The sequence below is a fragment of the Pinus tabuliformis genome, chromosome X (assembly GCF_031772625.1).
Source record: "Pinus tabuliformis cultivar Carrire ecotype Pingquan chromosome X, CPIR1, whole genome shotgun sequence".
In the NCBI taxonomy this organism is placed as follows: Eukaryota; Viridiplantae; Streptophyta; class Pinopsida; order Pinales; family Pinaceae; genus Pinus; species Pinus tabuliformis.
Genome location: NC_142308.1, coordinates 1695812577 through 1695836472, shown reverse-complemented (window position 1 = coordinate 1695836472; position 23896 = coordinate 1695812577). Strand labels below are relative to the sequence as shown.

The 23896-nt window shown below is 35.5% G+C and overlaps 1 protein-coding gene across 1 annotated transcript; it reads left to right on the top strand.

The window, feature by feature from the left end:
- Window positions 1-18887: 18887 nt before the first annotated feature.
- LOC149146534 (xyloglucan galactosyltransferase XLT2-like) lies at window positions 18888-21114 on the top strand. Its single transcript, XM_089447399.1, has one exon. It carries the CDS (start codon window positions 19257-19259, stop codon window positions 20862-20864), a length of 1608 nt encoding a protein of 535 aa, XP_089303525.1. The 5' UTR covers window positions 18888-19256; the 3' UTR covers window positions 20865-21114.
- The last annotated feature ends 2782 nt before the right edge of the window (window positions 21115-23896 follow it).

The window sequence follows — 23896 nt, the reverse complement described above, 5'->3', positions numbered from 1 at the left end:
TCAATGCTTCAAGAGAATCACCCACACTGAAAATCACGTGAGCACAAGCTATAATTCCTTGGTATTGGCCCACATTGCGCAGTCTTCATTGGCATAACTCAATCCCATTGATTGTGCAAGATCTCATGCACAACTATAGTCACAACTGATAGCAATCTCAACCTCTAACACCTATCTCCACTGAACTGTACATGCATTGACATGCAGCTGAGTTAACTGATGTATTATTTAGTTGCTTCAAGAGTTAATAATTAATTCACACAACTCATCACTAGTCTATTTGCAGCTATACTAATTACAACTAGTTCAACCAAGTCAAACTGAACACAACTCCATCAACTCCACATCCAACTCCACCAAACTCAACTGCTTGAGTTCTAACTGAAGTCCTGCATGCAATAGCTCAAATGACCCACAAAGAAAGCGTATTTCTTTCTGACAGCTGCATGTGCCACATCTGTAGCTCAAACTGAAGTGCTCCAAGAGGATAAGATAATGTTTATAGTCTAAATATTATTATGAGACAATAATATTTGACTTTTCTATTTTTAGCCTGGCAATCTAAAAATAGACTCTGATCACTCCGCTGTGAACTAGAAATAGAAGTCCATATATTTTTCCCAACATGACCAATCATCCATAAACAGCATCCTGCAACTCATAGTCATAATCATGTTTATTGTCATCTCATAATGATTTTTAATTTCAATAATTAATTAATTAATTTTTTTTATAATGATAACTATTTTAAATAAGATTAATAATGATAATTAAATAAATTGTAATAATAAAAAATGATCATCGTGGAGTTGCAAGTTTCAATGTTATAGTCGAGCTTTCTGGACACATCCTACATAATAAACTGCGAGTGAATGCATTTGTAGTCAATAGTTGGGTTTACACCTTTTTTGAATGATCATTTGTAATGTTGTCTAAATTCACATGCAAAAGGTTGCTTTCCGTGGAGATGCAGGTTTCAATGTTGTAGTCTGGCCTAGAAATATCGTGCACAATAGACTGCAAGTGCCTATATTTGTAGTCGGTAGTTGGGTTGCACGCCTCTTTTGAGCAATCATTAGTAGTGTTGGAAGTCGAGCTAGATGGAGAAGTGACATGAAATTAAAAATTGAAGGTTTCTTGAAAAAAATTGCAAGCTACTTTATGTCTTATGGGCAATGGATCGAAATTGCAAAAGCACATAAACTTAGTAATTTTAGTTAAGTGTTGTAGATATAACCAAAGAAAAATAGACAACATGCAACATCATAAAACAACAATTTGATGATAGAGTTCACTCCTCCTGGGCTACGTCTCTGGGTCCAGCTTCCAATGTTGGCCCTTTAGATTATATGCTCAAAATTTGAATTAAATCAATATAAAATGCTCAAATCCAAAAATAATGCTACCATTGTGTCTAGAACACCCAAAAACCCTTTTTAGGCTCTTCTTGGGCTAAAAAAGGCTGAAAATGGCCATGTTAGGCCTCCTTCTCCATTTCCATATTATCTGTCCTACAAATTCACAAAACCAGCAAAAATGGAAACGTTTTCCTCCTTTAGTGGCTCCTCCAAGCAACAATTTTGTGTGTTTTCGACGCTAATTCCGTCATTAATTGTGCAAAATGTAGGATCGTTAGTTGGCCTCCGCACCTAAACTCCTCCCTTTGGTTTCAGTCATGTGGTGCTTATGTGACTGGGGAGCGTAGGATAGAGGACACATGCCCCACCACTCTGACACTTGGTCATATTATGGGTCATGTGGTCGTGATTGAGCCACGCTCCATCCCTCTAGCTCTGAGCCCTCTGCCAATGGTCTCATGATTTGAATGTGACCGAGGCCAGGGCTTCCTGCGCTGCCCCTTCCGTCATTCTCTCAATCATACCAACTACCATGTGACTTGGGGTTGGGGCCACGTGCCCCACCCCATCCACCAACGCCAAAACAGTTTCATGTTAAATGAAACTTGCCCACTATACATAAATGAACATGTCCAATGGTTCAAAAATGTAGTGGTTGGTTAATTACAGTGAGGTTGTGGGGTCGAACCCCACTGGGTCGATCGACCGACCCAACAATATTTTGTACAAATACCGAGGGCCATGTGGCAACCTCCCATTAGGCCATGTGGCGCCTCTTTATTGGTCCAGCCAAAACCAAACAATCAATAAAAATTCATCAAATCAACCTGTACGACTTGTTAGTGTTAGCATAATATTGGCCCATTTGACTACCATACCTGTCCAGCCAAATTGCTGATTTTAGTGCCATGTCACTGTATGGCATGCCTAATCAAAATCCCAGTCAACCCTGCAAGTTGAATTTTTAGTCATTTGCCAAAAACTTCAGAACATGATAATTTTCACATACGGTGTCAGCGTGAGGCGATTCAAGCATCGTTGGAATCAGAATGACAAGACTTACGATTTGGCGCTAGTTTTGAGTGATTCTAAGAACTTGATTTTTTTAGCATATTTTTTATCCCCTAGATCATTCCTCCTCACTAGAAGCTTTTGGACCATCAAAAGTCTATTTTTACTCAGCAAGTAAGTGAGGGTACAACTCCCTAACTTTCCCAATCTTAATTCACCTTGCTTTACTTGGATTGATACCTTTGAGTCCCACTCGAAGGTATTGTACATTACCTCTGCGTGAAGTCCCCATTTTCCTGTCAAGAATTAAGTCTTCCTATAACTCATCTAAATATTGAATAGATGGAAATTGAACATTCTCTTCATGATCATCAATCATTGGAGGCTCATAAAATCTCAAGTTTTCCACATTCACAACAAAATAAATTTGCATATAAGGTGGCAAATCTAATCGAAAAGCAGTGTTACCAATCTTCTTTAAGATTTTGAAAGGACCATATATGATTGTCTTGAGATTTTTACCTTCAATGTAAAGTCTTTCCTTGCTGATATACAACCAAACTTGATCTCCCACTTGGAAATCATGATTAACTTGATGCTTTTCATGCCTTTCTTTGTACTTCGCTTTGATTTTCTCAAGCTACCTCGTACTCTTTGATGCACTAGCTGAATTTGTTCAATGAAATGCTTGTCTTTGTCCACATCACTATGTCCATCTACTGCAATATCTTTACCAAAGATTAAATCCAAAGGAGACTTTGGAAAATAACCCAAACAAGCTTCAAATGGAGATACTTGCATAGATGAGTGCTTGGAGTGATTGTAGGCATGATAGATGTAATTAAAATGCTCATCCCAAATATTAGGGTGCTTACCACAATATCCACAAAGGAGATGTACTACTGTTCTGTTTACCACTTCTTTCTGGTCATCAGTTTGTGGATGAAATTTTGTGCTCTTCTTCAACTTTGTGTCCATGAGTTCCCATAAACTTGACCAAAATTTCCTGAAAAATCAAGAATCTCAATAAAAAATAATAGAAGTGAGAAACCCAAAGTGAAGCCATACATTTTAGAAGAACATATTTGTGGTCCGTTCAGTTGTAACTTGTTTCTTACATGGCATCAACACACAAATTTTGCTAAAATGATCCACACCAACATATAGATAAACATGATCATTTCTTGACATTGTTATTCCTCCTAAAAAATCCATAGAAATACTTTCCCAAGGACGAGAAGGAATAGGAAGTGGAGAATACCAACCCAATTTCCTATTTCTAGGCTTGCTAGTAGCACACATGGAACATCCCTTTACATATCTTGAAACAATTTCATTCATGCAAGACCAATAACAATACCTCTGAATTTGCGCAACTATTTTGCCTACACCAAAGTGACCAAAAATAAGAGAAGTGTGGGCTTCCCTTATGACATTGACTCTTTCACCCTGTGGAACACATAACTTTCCAAGATGATACAAAAACTTGTTATGAACATGATAATGGAAATCTTCAACATGATTGTCTTGAATCAAAATTGCATAAACATCTTTAAATTTGTCATCTTGAGCATACTGTTCAATATAACTTTCATGCATAATTGATTTATGCTTAAGAATGAAATATGCATTAATAATAGGCCTTTATAACATATCAACAACTTTGTTGTATATACCTTTCTTGTACCTGATTACCAAATGAAATTGTTGTAGGAATCCCATCCACTTGAATGTTTAGCTTGTTGTAGCTTGGTTTGTGATTGTAAATATTGCAAAGGTTGATGGTAAATATGAATAATCGTTTCTTTACCCATCAAATAATGCTTCCATTTCTTTAGGATTTGTACCAAATCATATAACTCTTTATCATAAATTGGATAGTTAAGAATTGCATTGGTAAAGGTTTCTGAATTATAACAAATAGGCTTACCATGCTGCATCAAAATTTCTCCCATAACATAATCACTTGCATTGGTTTGAATCTAAATTGATTGCTTAAGATATGGTAGTGCTAGAATTGGTGTTGTACTAATTTTCTCTTTCAATGTGATGAAGGATTTATGTTGCTTGCCTCCCATCTAAAAGACTTGTTTCACACTTGTCAAAGCATGTAATGGTGCTACAATGAGTAAGAAGTTAGCTATAAATTTTCTCCAATATTGGGATGCTCCAAAAAATCTCCTAACTTTTGTTGCATTATTGGGTTTAGACCAATTCACAATGACTTCAATTTTTGAGGGATCAATCTTTAATTCAACCCCTCCTACAATATGACCCAAATAAACCAAATAGGTTTTCCCAAATTCACACTTATACATATTCAAATACAATTTCTCTTTCTTCAAGACATCTAAAACTTGTTTCACATGCTTGAAATGTTCTTCACGAGCCTTACTAAAAATCAGAATATCATCTAAGTAGACTAAGACAAAATCATCAAGGGATGGTCTCAACACATCATTCATAACTCTCATGAATGTTGCAGGTGTATTGCAAAGCCCAAAAGGCATAACTAACCATTCAAACAAACCTTGTTTTGTCTTGAAAGCAATCTTCCAAATGTCATCTTCAGTAATCCTTATCTGATTATAACCGCTTCTCAAATCTAATTTAGTGAAATAAACAACATCCTTTAACTGATCTAGAACATTACCAATGTAAGGAAGATGATAGCGATTCTTTACTATGATATTTTTCAAAGCTCTAAAATCCTCACACATACACCATGTACCATCCTTATTTGGAACCAAGACAATAGGAGACAAACAAGGAGATTTGATAGGCTTGATGACCCCTTTGTCAAGTATCTCCTCAATTTGCTTCTTGATTTCTTTATTCTCCAAAACTGACATTCTATACATGCCAATGTTTGGAAATGGTGCATCTTGCTACAAATGAACCTCATGTTGGATTCCTCTTTTAGGAGGCAACCCTTCAAGTTCCTAAGACATCTTGTCATAAGCGTTAACAACTTCAACCAAATCATGTTTGAGTTTAGAATCACATCCTGTGAAAGCTTCATATTCAATAGTATCTTTAGCTTTAATCATCAACAACACAAAATTCTTACTATCATTTACAAGCCTTTTCATCTAACGGACACTTATAAGAGATAAGTTCATCTTCTTGTGATGTGATCTAACAATATACTCAATTCCATATTTAAAAATATGATATTTGTTCTCATGAAGATAGAATATGACTTTTTGTTCATACAAGTATGGACTCCCTAAAACAATTATGCATATGTCAAGTGGTGCAACATCAAGCTCTACCTCATCAATAAAGTTTGGAGTGATGGCGGATTTGAGTTTACATTTTCTTGTCACTTGAAAGTTGGCATCTTCACATACCCAACCCAAAGGGTAAGTTTTAGTATGACGTATAGTTTCTTGACAATAACTTCATAAATAAGATTGACTTGGGATCCGCTACAAATAATGTATCAACTTTGGTATGTTTTGTAATGACCCTGATATGGAAAAGATCAATTCTTTCTTTATCATTTTGAGATTCAATAGGCTTACTAGAAGAACTAATACTTGCATAGAAGCTTTACCTTTCATTCCCATGGTTGTGATTTTGTTTCATCACCTAAATCAGATCCTAGATCTTGTTGAACTTCTTTGGTCTCATTTCTGGATGTAATTTCCAACAATGGTCTTCATCATGGCCTTCTTCTGAACAATGTTTATAGGTAAGCTTCCATCCCTCTTTCTTGAATGTAGCATTATTTTTGCCTTTGCCTTTAAACTTCCCCTTTCCTTTGTCTCCAGATTTGGAAGGTTTCATGCTAGTCTCTTGAGGAACATTCTTGCCTCTTGATTCTAAATGAGTTCCCTGAAAACGTACTTCATCTAGATTGGTGGGATTAAACATAAGCATACTATGTCTCAAACGATTATGTAATCCACCTATGTATTTAAGGAGAGTGTCTTGCGAAGGAAAATCAACACTTCAAATTAAAGCTATTCTTCTAAATTCTTGCGTGTAACTTTGAACACTCTGACCTTTAGCTTGTCTAAAAATTTTCCAATACATAATTGCTTTTCACATATAAGCTAATGGATAAAATTTCCTTTTTAATACAACTATAAAATCATTCCAAGAATATATAATTTTACCATTTTTCTTCAAATCTTCTTGAGTTCTGGCCTCCCACTAAATGAGGGTTGTACTTTCCAAATGAAGAGAAGCAAGTTGGATCTTTGAAACATTATCCTTAATATTTTAAATCCCGCAATAGACTGTTGAAAATTGGTAACAAGAACTTGCTAAAAATAGTAGTTTGGGCATCAGTGCTAGATTTGGCAACAGGGAATGAAAAATGGAAGTGCTAAAAATAGAAGTTCTATTTTTAGCAGTTCAGGATGGATTCCTATTTTAGTCAGTCCCTGGACTAAAAATAGGAAGTAAAATTTGAATTTGATATTAGCAACAATTTGAAAATTAATTAATTAATTCATATTGAGTTAATTAGTTAAGGAAAATCAAACTTGAAGTCTATGTGAGGACATGCAACAGTTTATCTATTAATTGAGGAATTTATCCATCAGTTAAAGAGATAAGGATGAGTTATAATTTGAGTAGTAATTAGTTGACTCAGTTAACTGAGTCAAATCCAGTTATATTTGATTTAAACAGTTTGTTTAAATTAATGTGAGTTCAGTTAGTTAATGCTCGCATGCATGTAACTGTTTCACTTCAGATAACTGAATATTCTCTCATGGATAACTCATGCATGTTAGTTCAGACAGAGACCCAGTTGAGATCAGAGAAGGGACAGTGTACTATCAGTTGGATGAATATTTTTCCTATAAAGGAAGTTCATCCATGATGAGGATTTATCTCCTTCAGGTTTGTGCAGTTATTTCAGAGGTCAGTGTTGTGTGTGAGGTGAGAATCACACAGGTTGCAGCTGGAGGACCCAGGAAAAAATGTGCATAGAAATAGGAGGCTTGGAGGGCAGAGGAGAAGGTTTGTGAGAAGCCTTTGACTATCTATGAGCAGCAGAGGGATTTTACTGAGAGCTGGATAGCTTCCGAGCTAAGGCTTTGCGTAATCCGGACTATATTTCCACTTGTATGATAATACAGAGATGGGGTTTTAGGTAGGTGCTTTCCCCGGGTAAATTCTTCTATGTTATGTGTGATTGATTCCTTATTATCAGTTATATGTGTTCTTGTTGATGATGCTCATGGTTGATTAAGCTTCTGCTAAATTTTTTGTACAAGTAGATCAAGTGTTTTGCTTTAGTACATTGCATTACCAGGTGATCTACAGGTGGGAATTTCTACATGGTATTAGAGCTAGCTGATTTGTAGAAAAAATTCTACATGATATCGGAGCTAGCTGATTTGTAGGAAAATTCTACAAAATTCTACATGGTATCGGAGTACAGGTGATCAAGGAAAAACAATATACAAGAAGAGGAGATTTCAAAGTTTTGAGTTTTGGGCCGAGAGTTTGCAGAGTAGATCTGAAAATTTATGTACAAAATTTTCAGAAAAAAATAGCAGATTTGGATTCCTTGCGGAAAAATACCCAAAATCAAAAAAAAAAATGGTTGAATCGGAGTTCGGAGTTCGGGAGATATCGCTGATTTAAAATCAGCTCTTTTTCCAAAAATTTCGTGACGACGGGAAATATGAAACAGATTGGTGTGCTAGCCAAGAACTTGTATGCACTTCAGGTACAAGATGCACAAAGCCTTTAGGAGCAAGGCAAAGGTTAGATACTTGGTGGTTGAGAGGGAGAGTAAATTACCACTCAACATGCAACACCAGAAGAAGTCTCAGACGATTGTGGAGGAGCCACAATTGGTGCAGTAGCTTTAGGAGGTTGTGGAGCAGTCACAATAGGAGAAGTTGAGAGGAGATCGGGTATAGACATCTACTCATGCAGAGACCTCTAGTAGGGGGAAACTTCGAGCCAGGTGGGCAGAGGGATCACATGCAGCCATACCTCCAAGTAGGAGGTGGGGCGATATAGAGTGGTCATCCCAAGGAGGAGGGGTAGGATCCTTGAGGTACCCAACCTCTTGGATGAGACCTTGCTACAGGAGCCCCGATGTGGAGTAGCAGGAACTGACTGATTGGGTAGAGATAGATGTGGATGGAGTGGCAAAGAGAGCTACAGTGTAGGGAATCCCAGGACAGCGCAGAGCATGTAGGCTGCAGCAATGCGAGAGGCACAAGTGTGTTGCACAGTGCAGGGTAGCACAGAGAAGGGTGTAATGGTGCGAGATGCATGGAGATGTTGTAGTAACGTAGAGGTTAGAGAGGGAGCACTTGTCAGCAGCAGGTAGAGCTTCAGCATTAGAGTATGTTTCTAGCCCAACGGAGAGGTCAGTTGGGAGTTTTTTTTGTTCCGAGAGTTGCTGGACCAACCACACTTGGTAGATGTGTTGCATGCAAAACATTCTAGAGGTACAGGATTGGGTTCGAGAGGAATCCTTTCTTGTTGAGAGGGAGTGTTGAAACTTGGCAACAAGAAATTACTAAAAATAGAAGTGCTAAAAATAACACTGCTAAAAATACGAGTTTGGGCATCAATGCTGGATTGGGCAATAGGGAATGAAAAATGGAAGTGCTAAAAATAGAAGTTCTATTTTTAGTAGTTCAGGATGGATTCCTATTTTAGTCAGTCCCTGGACTAAAAATAGGAAGTAAAATTCGAATTTGATATTAACAGCAGTTTGAAAAATAATTAATTAATTCATCTTGAGTTAATTAGTTAAGGAAAATCAAACTTGAAGTCTATGTGAGGACATGCAACAGTTTATCTATTAATTGAGGAATTTATCCATCAGTTAAAGAGATAAGGATGAGTTCTAATTTGAGTAGTAATTAGTTGGCTCAGTTAACTGAGTCAAGTCCAGTTATATTTGATTTAAACAGTTTGTTTAAATTAATGTGAGTTCAATTAGTTAATGCTTGCATGCATATAACTGCCGCACTTCAGATAACTGAATATTCTCTCATGGATAACTCATGCATGTCAGTTCAGACAGAGACCCAGTTGAGATCAGAGAAGGGACATTGTACTATCAATTGGATGAATCTTTTTCCTATAAAGGAAGCTCATACCATGATGAGGATTTATCTCCTTCAGGTTTGTGCAGTTATTTCAGAGGTCAGTGTTGTGTGTGAGGTGAGAATCACACAGGTTGTAGCTGGAGGACCCAAGAAAAACTGTGCATAGAAATAGGAGGCTTGGAGGGCAGAGGAGAAGGTTTTTGAGAAGCCTTTGACTATCTATGAGCAGTAGAGGGATTGTACTGAGAGCTAGATAGCTTTCGAGCTAAGTCTTTGTGTAATCCAGACTATATTTCCACTTGTATGATAATACAGAGATGGGGTTTTAGGTAGGTGCTTTCCCTGGGTAAATTCTTCTATGCTATGTGTGATTGATTCCTTCTTGTCAGTTATATGTGTTCTTATTGATGATGCTCATGGTTGATTAAGCTTGCACTAAATTGTTTGTACAAGTAGATCAAGTGTTTTGCTTTAGTACGTTGCATTACCAGGTGATCTACAGGTGGGAATTTCTACATGGTATTAGAGCTAGTTGATTTGTAGAAAAAATTCTACATGGTATCAGAGCTAGCTGATTTGTAGGAAAATTCTACAAAATTCTACTTAGACTTCAATTTGACGAACCCAATTATCCATCGTTTCATCATTTACTTCCCCATTGTACATAGGAAATTCAAACTTGACATCAATCTTAAGCAAAGGAGACTTAGGTGTTGAAGGAGATGAAGAAGGAGGTGAGGATGGAGGTGAAGATGGAGGTGAAGGAGGAAGGCGGTGGAGGTGGAGGCTTGCTCCCATCACCCCATTACCTTTTTGTTGATTTGAAATTTCTTCTTGCAACTTTGTTGTCCTTTCATTGTACAACACTTTCACCATCTCATATATATCATAGAAAGCATTTCTAAATGCTCTCTCATCCTCAAACATCAACTCTTGTCCTTCTTCATGTGCCATGACTGGTGGAGTTTTTGGAGTTTGTGACCTCCTTGAACTAATTTGAGGGTTTGGTTCTTCAAGCACTCCTCATATTTTCAGCTTAGACCTTGTAATCATTCAAAAACACTTGCAAAAATAGTCAAACCTTCAAAACAACCATGTTCTAATACCAAATTGATCTGAAATTAAAAATTGAAGGTTTCTTGAAAAAGTTTACAAGCTAGTTTATGTCTTGTGGGCAATGGATCGAAATTGCAAAAGAACATAAACTTAGTAATTTTAGTTAAGTTTTGCAGATATAACCAGAGAAAAATAGACAACATGCAACATCACAAAACAACAATTTGATGATGGATTTCACCCCTCCTAGGCTATGTCTCTGGGTCCAGCTTCCAATGTTGGCCCTTTATATTATATGCTCAAAATGTAAATTACAACAACATATAATACTCAAATCAAAAAAATAATTATATTATTGTGTCCAGAACACCCAAAAACCTTTGTGTAGGCTCTTCTTGGGCAAAAAAAAGATGAAAAATTGCCATGTTAGGCCTCCTTCTCCATTTCTTTGTTATGTGTCCTATAAATTCACAAAACTGGAAAAATTGACAATGTTTTCCTCCTTTGGAAGCTCTGCTAGGTGACATTTTGGTGTGTTTTCAGAGCTAATTTCGTTGTTAATTGTGCAAAATGTAGGACCATTAATTGGATTGTGCATCCAAAATCTTCCCTTTTATTTCGATTGTGTGGTGCTCATGTGACCGGGGAGCACGAGATATAGGCTGCACGCTTCGCCGCCCAGACACCTAGTCATTTTATGGGCCATGTGGTCGTGGCTGGGCCACGCGCCAACCCTCCAACTCCTACCCCTCCATCGACAGTCTCGTGATTTTAATGTGACTGGGGCCAGGGCTTCCTGCCATGCCCCTTTTGTCACGCTCTCAGTCATACCAACTATGATGTGACTTAGGGCTAGGACCACATGCCCCGCCACCTCCACCAACGCCAAAACAATTTCATGTTAAATGAAACTTGCATGCTATACATAAACAAGCACGTCCGATGGTTGAACGGTGTAGTGGTTGGTTAGTTGCGATGAGATCATGGGGTCGAAGCCCGCCAGGTCGGTTGACTGGCCCAACAATATTTTGCACAAATAACGAGGGCCATGCAGTGCCCTCCCATTGGGCCACATGGCGCCTCTTAATTGGTCCAACCAAAACCAAAAAACCATTAAAAAATCACCAAATCAAGCATGGGATTGCCCCATATAACCATTACCGCAAAATCATTGTACGACCTACCTAGTTAGCAACCCAGTCAACACATGTAGTGTCAGATTGAGGCAATTCAAGCGTCGTTGGAATCAAAACGACGAGATCTACATTTGGCACTAGATTCGAGCAATTTTGAGCACTTTGATTTTTGAGCACATTTTTTATCCCCATGATCAAGAAGGATTTTGCGTTGTCTGAGTGATGTGATGATTATGCTTAGTTCAATTCAAATTATGGAGAGAGATTTATTTTGAGTGAATGTTGTAGATATTTTTGTTCTTTTTTCTTGTGTCCGAGTCTATCCATTTCTTCACTTTAGTGAAAGTGAGAGCATCTAGATTCTACCATAAGTTGAAGCGGAGAGTTTTTATTTTTAGATGAACAAACAAATCTTATCTTATTTTATTTTAGTATTTATATGACCTCTTACATTGGTGTAAGGGTTGATGAATTGTAGAAACTCAAGACTTGTATTTTATAATAAGATTTTGACGTGAAGTTTTTTCGAAGACCAAATTCAGAGTTGAATATGTTTATGAGTTATGTAGTTGATATCATGTCATCATTTTAATTATTTAATGGATGCATCTGGTACTCATTCTCTATCTTTCTTCATATTTGCCTATGTTGAATGTTAGGATATTCCGATTGAAATCTCTTATGATATGTTACAGTTTATTTTGTTGTCAAAGGAAAATTATGATTTGTTCACTGTTTATATTTTTATTTGATGGTAAAGTTTGATATTTAAACAATAGAACATTAGTATGCTCTTTCTTTCAAGATAGATTTCCTTTTTAAGTTCTTTATTCCAGTTATTACACACAAGTAAAAAGAAAATATTAAAAACATACATTGGGCTTTTGATTTAAAAGTCTTCTCAAATCATCCTGTGTGGTAAGTTGGACCCAAATTCCAACCAAATTCAAACACACATAATCTTTTATTTTAAATATTATGTTTGAATGAGTTCCCCATCCCTCCATCCTCATTGCTAGTTAATCCCTCGGGTCACAACTAACTTGTACACACAATAGTATGTACATTTTTGTGATTAATTGTAAATACTAATCTATGTCATATATTTCCCCTAAATTTTATTTTAATTTAATTTAATTTAGTTATAGTTTAAATTAGAATATGCAACCAAGCCTTGGTTTCGGAAACTATACAACCACTTAAATGAAAAAGGGTGTAATTGGGACCTTGATCGGGCCAATACTCAACTCCTTGCACCTAGGACTTCTTCCCCCTATCAACAGGTTCATGACTTTTATTGAAAGAACATTTTTTTGATGTATCCCAATGCCTCATGAATTTTCCTTCCCTCTAAAAACCCAAATTGTTCTCCAAATATTATTTTTTGACAAAACACTTTTCAATCTTCTAGCAATTACCTTTAATACAATTTTATAGATTTAGTTGCATAATGAGATTGGCCTACATTTCACATAGATTATTAGATAATCCTTTTTAGGGATCAAGTCTATAAATTGTTGTATTGAGCGCTCCCAACAATTTTCCTTGAGTTCTTATAGTCTTCACAACTCTTCTTAAGTATTATTCTATAAATTCATAGCATCCTAGGAATAATTCCATGTGAAGACCATATGGCCCAAGACTTTGTCCTTTCAAAAATTCTACAAGATCTTATACAATTCTTCTTTCCTAACTTCCTTCATTAGGGCTTGATTATCCTCGTGATTGATAAAGTTATGGAAGGTTTGATAGTGTTATTACCATTGTTATTATAGCACGAGTGCCCTCTTTGAAATGGGAACGAATTTTATTTACTTCTTCAGTTCCATATCCTTGAAGTTTGTTTCCCAAGTACCATCACCCTTGTCATTTTTCCATAATGAGTTAATGTTATTTCTACAATTTAATATCTATGAAAAAACTTTGAGTTCTCATCAAATTACATGTAGCCATAAGGCGCTACTCCTGAACGTCAATTCTTTCTCTTTATCCAAAAGTATATGCCTCTTTTTGTCTTCCGATAGCTTTACCTCAAGTTTCTATCTCACCTATATAACCAAAACCCTCACTATTGTGAAGTAAATCAAGGACTTCTTCCACTTCTTTAAGAGTTCTTTCATCTATCTACTTCTTGTCTCCTACTCATTTAATAGCTACCTTTTTTGCTTCTTTTAGGTTCTAATGAAAATGTATGTGAGCACATTCTCTAAAGTTTATGTTATAATGTTTCTGGACAACTTTGATTTTATCCCATGAACCATTCTTGATTCAATATGAAGGAGTTGTCAAGTTTCTTTTGTGTAGATGTAACTTCCAACATTATATGATTATGGTTAGAACCCCCTCTTGAGGTGACCCATTGTTTAAAGTTAGTTGCAATGAATGCTTTACAAATCATAAACAATTAAGCCTCTTAGAATTTCTAGATTCTTCCACTCTTTTATTCCTTTTGGCAAGGGACTATTTAGCTAGTTTGATATATAATAAGCCAACTACTTCCAATTTAATAAGAAAACACCCTAAAAAATAGTCTAAAATTACTCTAATTACATTTTGCTACCAAGTGCCCATAATTGTGACATCACCCATACTTGAAAGGTGTACTTGCATAATCCAAGCTTAGATAAAATAGGCCAATACCTCTTTTAATGTCCATTGTCTCCACTAGACCTTTACTAATCTCCAATCCCACAAATATCTTAATTATTCCATAATACCCCAAATCTCAAAATATTCAGTGTATTTCATAATATATGCATAAGGTGTTACTTATTTCCTCATACTTCTCTTCATACCATAGTATCAAAGGAAACCCCGGAATTTTGACCCACACTACGAGAATATCCACTTGAGTCAACTAAGCATCAAATTATATATGCCATTTCTTAAGAAAAAAGAATTTTTGAACCCCACTTCCAATGTTGGTGTTAGATTTTCTCAACTTCTTCCATAGTCCTAAACACCCAAACCATCCAACCAACATCTAACCAATTATCAAGATCATAGTTCATGGGACGCACCTCACAATGTGTTCAAAGTTGAATTTTGTCCAATCCGTTAGCACCTTCCTATTCATCCTTCTTCCTATAAAGTGACCTACTAATTCCTGATCCCCCAAATCCATAATGTCATTAACTTGGTTTTTCCTCTCAAATTCAAGCTAAAACCTACAATACATTTACAATATTTAAATTTCCTTACACTCACTAGAGACTGTGATCCTAACATTTCTGTGTAATTTTTGAAGCTCCATTCACATGGTTATTTCCAACATTTCACAAATAAACCTTCACTTAGATAACCCATCTTTCCTTCAAATTACATTACAACAAGATAGTTTGAATTCAGGGTAATAATTAACCAAAAATTAATGAAATCAAATCCTTCATATAATTGCCCCAGTCCAATTCATACGGAGAATAAAATAATAAAACATTATTAACTAATTCATACAAACAATAAAATAATAAAACATTATTAATTTGATTCTTTAAGTAAAATACATCTTACTTTAAACCATTGCAAATAAATTTTCATTTAAATTATTTTGTTTTTATAACATGTAAGATGTAATAAAAAAATCTTTCAAATATAAAATCTAAAATTTCTTACCAAATACATTGGATAAAAGGATGAGATAAAAGGATCTTTCCTATAAAGTGCAGTTTAAGATGTAAAGTTATTCCCTACTACGAAGCTACTTGCATCCTCCCCCTGTACAAATATTCCTTATTCCCAAGTTCCCACAAGTAAAATATTGTAAAGTTTTGTGTAAAAGTAAAATAATGTATAGTTTTGTTTAAATCCAACTCAACTTAAAACACCTTTTTAATGGAAATCCTCCACAACCTAGCAACGCAATGGGGAACAGTGGTTGGGTTTCTCAATTTTTAAGTATTTATTTTTTCTATGTTTTTAATATTTTTGCGTGACATAATTTTTTAATTTTACTTTTATATTTTTGGTTACTTTATTCCTGATTCGTAGAATTAATATATTGCTAACAAAAAATTGTTTTTAATATTTTTTAAAGTTTTTTTATAGGTTTTTTTGTCTATTTTTTTTTTAAATTGGAAAAAATTTATTGAAAGCACAAGTTTGATGGGTAACCCCTGCACAATAGAAGTTTCCTAAGGGTTTTTCACGATGTTGAATCGAGTTTAAATAACACAAATCAAGATTTCAAGTCCAAAAAGTCGCACTAAAGATAACTAAAAAAACGGAGAGGTATGTAAGTCATTAAAAGTCATGTAAATTTTATGCCAATTTTTAATATAGTTGATTTTTAAGTGTATTTTCCTTAGGAGTTGTCTATAGTGCGACTTTTTGGAGATTCCGGTGACGGAATCCGGCGGAAGAAATTGAGGTTAAATCTTAATTTGTTGCAGTTAAAATGGTTTTTTAACTGCATATTTGGATTCAGCACCCTCGAAAACCCTTGGGACGCTTTCATTGTGCAGAAACTACCTATCAAACTTGCGATTCCAATAAATTCCTGCCGGATTTCGACCGAAAAAACCCGCCGGAAAAGCTTTCAAAAAGTCGCGTTATAGACAACTGCTTTTCCTTATAACAACTACCATGTACTGATGGGTAAGTAAGTCATTAAAATCTACTAGGGTTTTCCTTATCACAACAACCAAGTATTGAGGGGTAAGTAAGTCATTAAAATCCACTCTTGAATTTAAGGGGTAAGTTAGTCATTAAAATCCACTCCCAAATTTAGGGTTTTCCTTATCACAATGACCAAGTATTGAGGGGTAAGTAAGTCATTAAAATCCATTCCTGAATTTAGGGGTAAGTAAGTCATTAAAATCTACGCCTGAATTTTAGGTGTCTCCTCCTTACCATAGAAGCCAAGTATTTAGGAGTAAATAAACAAAATCTAGGCTAGACCATACTAACTCTTAACATGGTTGAATTTTAGGGTCTCCTTTTTATCATAGAGGCCAAACTTTAACATTTCTAAATTTTAAGTGTCTCCTCCTTACTACTATGAATCACAATAACATTTTTTTAAAATCAAGCAAACAAAATATGAACTTTAGCTATCCTAAACTCTAACTTCTAAAAAGTTCATATAAATTTTTAAAATTATTACAAAAACAATGAAATTAAATACAATTTCAATCTAATTTTTGAAAATATGTTAAATTTAGTTTTACATTTTTCCACTATTCAAATCCAATGAGTAATATATATATATATATATATATATATATATATATGAAATGGTTGGAGGATGGGGTAATTGGATATAATTTTATTTAATTTTTCTAGTGTTATCGCTAGAGTGTCGCAGTTCCATCACTGTAAATTTAGGGAAGCCCATGAGATTGAAAAAAGGCCGAGCAATCTCAACAGAGAGAACGGCTGGAAAATCAGTGGTTGTTGGGTGCGAACCCTCACCTCCTAGTTGCTTCCTCCCATCCCTCTTTTTACAGCTGGTTCTAGTTTTCTTTTTTGTTTCTTTCCCCTTATTATCCTGTAACCTTCTCTCCTTTGCCTTTGTTCATATAGTAACATTTGTTATGCTATTATTAATTATGACAATAATACGAAAAGAATGACTTTAATTTTAAACTCAATTTTATGTCTTTGATAAATTTGTAATTATAATAATCCAGCAACTCAACATATAAATATATCTAAATCTATTTCAATAATAAGATATATATGTATATTTATAATAATTATTTAATAGTTAACTCCTTTATATATATTTCTTTTATCTCCCCCTCCCTTTTGTCTTTTACCCCCTCCCACCACCCTCCCCCCTTTATTAATCTATAATTAATTTACAATTAAAATAATTGAACAATTTAACATATAAGTATATCTAAATATTTAGAAATTCTAGAAGTTTATTCGTATACGTAAATTTATAATAAGATATAGATGTATATTTATAATAATTATTTAATAGTTAACTTGTCTTTTAATTCAATAACACAAAAAAATAATAAAATAATAAATAAATAATAATAATAATAATAATAAATATATAAATAAATATGCTATCTCTTTTTTTGATCGCGTCCAACTAGCCGTTTCTAGTCAAATATAGCCTTTAGTTAGTCATTGTATCCATTTCCTAGTCAAATATAGCCGTTAGTTATAGTTGGATGTTCTGCTCTAACTATTTAACTTGTAAACTAGATGAACCATACTAGTTGGTTCGAAACGGTCCAGAAATGAAATTTCTTGTAATTTACCCCGAAAAATCGCTCATAAACTTAATTTTTCTATTCAAAATCTCCAATCATGTATCAAGATTAATTAAAAACTTTGGATTGAAGTGAGTATCATTAATATCATTAATTTTAAGTACTTCTAGTGTTCCTTAGTAAACAATCTAATTATAGGTATGCTTCTTGTTTTACAAACAAAAATGATTTTTACACCAAATTAGTGTCTAGCTTTACCATGACCTTAAAGTTAAATTATTATTAATAATTTGGTTCCTAGCTTTACCATCACACCGTTAAAAGTTAATTTATTATTATTATTGTTATATTTATTTTAATTACTTTTTAAAACAATCTTTTTATTTTATGATGAATAATTGGTTTTTAAGACCATCTTTTTATTTTATGATGAATAATTGGGGAAAGTAAAGTCTAAATATTCTACATTTTAAGTGATAAATTTTTGGAAAAATATGATTTTCATTATTTAAAATAAATTTTTGAGATTCGAAATAAACTACACATCTCAAATTTAAAATTCTAATAAATAACTACCAACAAAATTGACCAAAAATATTCTCAAATAAAAAATTCAAAACATAAAAAATTAAATTCCAATTTTTAAATCTTTAAAATTTAATAATACACCAGCCTATAGTTTCTTATAGTCCAATCATGCCTAGAACTTAGGCTCAATTCTTATTGAATTTAGAACCCGAAAAAAATCCATTTACGACAAAATTAATTTCATTTTCGAACGTTTTAAATTTATTGTAGCTATAAACCTACATTTTAAAAAATATATTTTATTGCCTAATTACTCGTCTTCCAAAACAATTTTCCTAATTCCTCTGCTTAACAATATAAGCAGCCATGTGGACTTTTTAACCTGCACTTCTCCTGATTCCACAGTGAAAAATGTGAACAGCATACTCACTATTCGAGAAATAAAATTAATTTAAAAACAGTTGTTCCAAACGTGTCCATGTTGAAAATCTCAAAAAATTCATAATTAACCAACCACAGATGAATCCATGTGTATGACGGTGTCCCATGCATGAATAATTGTCAAGCAAATACCAGGAACATGGGTTGGCTGTGTAATCAACAGGGACCGGGTTGCGTTTCAACATTGGATTTGCCAGCTAATCTAAAGTTGTTAGATTTCCATGGCAGTGGAGTACGGGCAAGAAGATTACTGAGACTATAAATGATAAAGTGGCGAGAGTCTCTCTACGTGTTCGGTGGGGATTGAAAGGGGGAAAGGTCACTGTTTGGGTTCCTGAGCACCCAAAGGTATGTGAATCTCCACCGGCTTTCTGCACCCTGTGATTCCAGAGATTGCGTTGGTTGTGGCTGTTCACTCTGATAATCAGGTATTTCAAAAACCCCAACTTTTTCTTTTCTGTTAGTCACTTTCATGTTCAGAGGCAAACAGTGGTTTTCTTGAGCTATTGGGCATCCATAGCTATGAAGTCTGGAATGACCCACAAAAAATTAAAGGCTGAAGAGTTTGAGTTGGAGCCAAAGGGAGGATGGGCAAGGTTTTTCATGGGTACTTTCATGGGAATGGCTCCTCTGCCGCGCTTTCTGCTTGTTGCGTTGCTGGTTTTGCAGCTTGTCATACTTGCTATTGTAAGAGGGTTGCCTGTGTCAGTGCCCTGGTTGAGCCAATGTCCCCCAGGTGTGGCAGTAGATGTTGATGGGAACGCTGTGGTGATAAAAAATGCTGGCGTGACAAAGAATGTTAGTACTGAGATCAGTGTTTCTGCAGAGAATGTTAGTAGTGAGATTAGTGTTGTTGCAGAGAATGTTAGTACTGAGATCAGTGTTGTTGCAAAGAATGTTAGTACTGAGATCAATGGTGTTGCAAAGAATGCTAGCTGTGAGTTGGGTTTGGTTTATGTTTACAGTCTTCCTGATGTCTTCAACTCTGACTTGCTTAAGAACTGTAGTAGTTTGAGTGTATGGCATTCCTTTTGCCCTGCTATTGTGAATTCTGGGTTTGGAGAATTGGTCACAAGTTCAATACTGCCAGTAGAACAGGAGGGGGCTTGGTATAAGACTGACCAGTTTACTGGGGAGATCATGTTCCATAAAAAGATCCTGGAGCATCCTTGTGTGACAGATCGGCCTGAGCTGGCCAAGGCATTTTATGTGCCATTTTACGCCGGATTGGCTGTGGGGAAGTACCTGTGGTCTGAACACTCTGCGGAGGACAGGGACCGACATGGGAAGATGGTAATAGAGTGGTTGCAGGGGCAGGAGTATTGGAAGAGGAATTGGGGCTGGGATCACTTTCTCATGATGGGGAGGATCACATGGGACTTTCGCCGATCCCGGGATGAGGACTGGGGCAGCGGTTTCCTGCACATGCCTGGGATGCAGAATGTTACCAGGCTACTGATTGAGAGGAATCCATGGGATGAGAAAGAGATGGGTGTCCCATACCCTACTGCATTTCATCCAAGGAGTGAGGAGGATGTTTTGAATTTGCAGAATTATCTGAGGGGCGTGAAAAGGAGTAAGCTTTTTGCATTCGCTGGGGGGAGCAGGAAGACCATTCCCAATGATTTCAGGGGCATCTTGCTGGATCAGTGCAGGGACTACAGTGGCTGCAGTTATCTGAATTGTTCCGGATTGCGCTGCGCTTCTGACTCCATGCCTGTTGTTCGTCTATTCCTTGACTCTACCTTCTGCTTGCAGCCAAGGGGAGATAGTTTTACAAGGCGGTCTATCTTTGACTGCCTCATAATGGGTTCCATACCAGTGTTCTTCTGGCACAGGACTGCCTATTGGCAGTATAAATGGCATTTACCTTCAGATCCAAGTAGCTATTCTGTTTTCATCTCAAAGGATGATGTGAGGAATGGAACCAGAGTAGAAGAGGTTCTGAAAGCAATACCTGGTGAGAAGGTGCAGAGGCTAAGGGAAACAGTCATTAGCTTAATTCCCGGATTTGTGTACACTGCTCCTGGACACCGGTTGGAGAGTATGAAAGATGCAGTCGACATTGCCGTGGATGGAATATTGGATAGGATTAGGTCATTAGGTCTCAATTCTCAGGGTGATGTTTAGGGAGAATCAAGTTTACTTGTACAGATCATATTTATTTTATATAAAGTGAGGTTCCTTATTCTTCAAGGACTTATAAGCTATGATTCAAGCTTAAAGGATTACGGAGGACAAGGAAAATTGCAGAATTGCAGGGTATTGTTCGACATCTAAACAGTTCTAGGGTTAATATTCATTCTAGGGCCATTTATGATTCTTTCTCATAATTGTTGCAATAAAATACCTGATAAGGTATAATTTATTTTGAAGTTCAGTAGGTGAACCGTCATCTGCTTTTCAGTCTGGCATCCTTTCCTGTCAGATTGCAGCTTTGCAGATATGCTATAAATGCAGGTTTCTTATCACTGGCTTCAGTTATTTCCTTACTTTTTTTGAATACCCACTTTAAGAATTGTTTCAATTTTTGTTTTTTGCATAGAATGTTTTAAGTTTCGTATTATTACTATAAGCATCTTGTAACTATCCAAGATAATAAAGACCAAACTTGGAAAATTAAAGCTGGGATCTATTTCAGTATTCAACTGTATGAGAATTGATTTGATATACAGTAAACCTGTGCATTTTCTAATGTACGAAGAAGTTTTTTCAATTGCAATGGGTCATTAATTCTGCTAAAAAACCATGTTTAGTCATGCAATAACAAGTTCCTACTTTGTATCAGAATTGTCTAGTCTAGTACCATAATAACTGGGTCTCTGTTCAAAATGTAGTCCATGCCTGTTTTCAAATTTCATCTTTTTTTAATCGACATTGGCAATAGCCGTTAAACAAGGTTGGTTTGTGAAGTACAAAATGAACCAAAAGCTTTGCTGATATTGAAACTGGCTTTGGGATGCAAGTTCTCAGGTTGATGTAATAACATCCTCCCTCACATTGGTCAGAGCTGCCGTTCGACAGGGTTGGTTTGTGAAGTACAAAATGAACCAAAAGCTTTGCTGATATTGAAACTGGCTTTGGGATGCAAGTTCTCAGGTTGATGTAATAAGTTATAACATCCTCTTGAAACTGGCTTTGGGATGCAAGTTCTCAGGTTGATGTACCATCCTCCCTCACTCTAGTATTAACATTCTTCAGAGATGTCTGTGTGTTTGTGAGTATTGGTCAGAGCTGCCTGTGTGTTTCCGAGTTCCTTTTGTGTTTGTTCATTGTGCTTTTTTTGGGTGATGCCTTCGTAGTTGCACGCTTCTTGAAAACATGGCATATCCCTTGTTGAGGATATGAACAGGATCTTCATCTAGTTGAAGAGAAGTAAAAAGTACCCTATTTCAATAGAACCCTGATATACTCTGAAAATGCAATAATGAGTAAATGTTCAGGTTTACAGCACTGCAAGCATATGACAGCCATTACAATTGCACAAGTATTTGCTTGGAATACTTTGACAACGATTACAATTCACTGTTCAGTAGACAGTGTTCTTGTTCTACAAGTGAAGTGAATATTAATCCCCCAGTGTCTCAGCCATAAAGTCTAAACCCTTATATATCTACACTGAGAGAGGTGAGGTTGCGTTATAAAACCTGGGTCTAACATGCAGTTCAAAGTTGGAGAGCATAACTCAAGTTCCAATATTTGATACATCAGCCATTTCTGTGAACTGGAGATATGCAGCCTGATTGAGGTGCATATCAGACCTGGGTTTAGATGGATCTGGACTGTTATTTCAGTGAGATTGCCTTCATCAAACTGTTGTAGATTCGGTTATTGAGAACCTTATTTCAAGCAGATATACTCCCATGTAATTGATTGATAAAAACTGTTTTATTTTGGAGAGGGGAGGTGGGGATGACTCCATTGCTTCTGTGAAATTACACCTACATTATGTACCAGGATACCATCAACCAGATAAAACATCATCGGTGGACATAAATACTTGGGAATCATTGATTGGTCATCATCGGTGGACAGAAATACTTGGGAATCATTGATTGGTCATCGTCGGTGGACAGAAATACTTGGTGGACAGAAATACTTGGGAATCATTGATTGGTTTAAAATTTTATATTGGTGCATTTACAAATTGATCAAATGGCTCTGTGATGCATATAGTAATGACAGTATTCCTATACCCACCTGCCCCTGATAAAGGGCAGGTGAAGTCCAAGGTTCACATTATTCATATCCCACTGCGTCTGAAAAGTGTCATCATTCAAGGAGGGCTAGCTCCCCACATTTCTCAAATTGCTGTATATTTCCAAAATTGGATTATTATGATCTCCCATATTTTGAAGCATTAGATGAAATCAGCTTTTATAAGTGGGGTGGCCCGTTGAAAATGGTACCCAAATGGAGAACTCCACACATCATTAAGCTCACCAGGCATCTCAGCTATGTTTGCTCAGATGCTACAATCGTTGTTCTTTCAATCAGATATAAATAACTATGTAAAGAGGATTGAAGGTTTATTAGATATAAATAACTATGCAAAGACGATTGAAGGTTCGAATATTAAAAATATTTGAAGAGAATATTTATGATATGCATAATATTGATTTGATTTATAGGCTATTTGAAAGTATGCAAAATATTAAAATAGTTCCTCCCAAGGCTCAGTCATCACCCCAAAACATTATAATGTCTAATGGAGCCCAAAACATTATAATGTCTAATGTCTTCCACAAGGTTGGGTTAGAAATATGCAAACATTTTTAAGAATGTAGCAATGCCATCTTTCATAAGTAATGGAATGCCACTTAGATTAAGAATGTAGCAATGCCATCTTTCATAAGTAATGGAATGCCACTTAGCTTATTTATAATTTCAAGTAACAAAACAAACAATAATTTGAAGTATCAAAACAAACAATTTGAAGTATCAAAACAAACAATGTCTTAGTTTACTTCTATATCCATGTTTATATCTATGAGAAGTCTTAGTTTACTTCTATATCCATGTTTATATATTTGAGAAATTTTACTTCTTCTATATCCATGTTTATATCTATGAGAAGTCTTAGTTTACTTCTATATCCATGTTTATATCTTTGAGAAGTTTTAGTTTACTTTTATATCCATGTTTATATCTTTGAGAAGCTT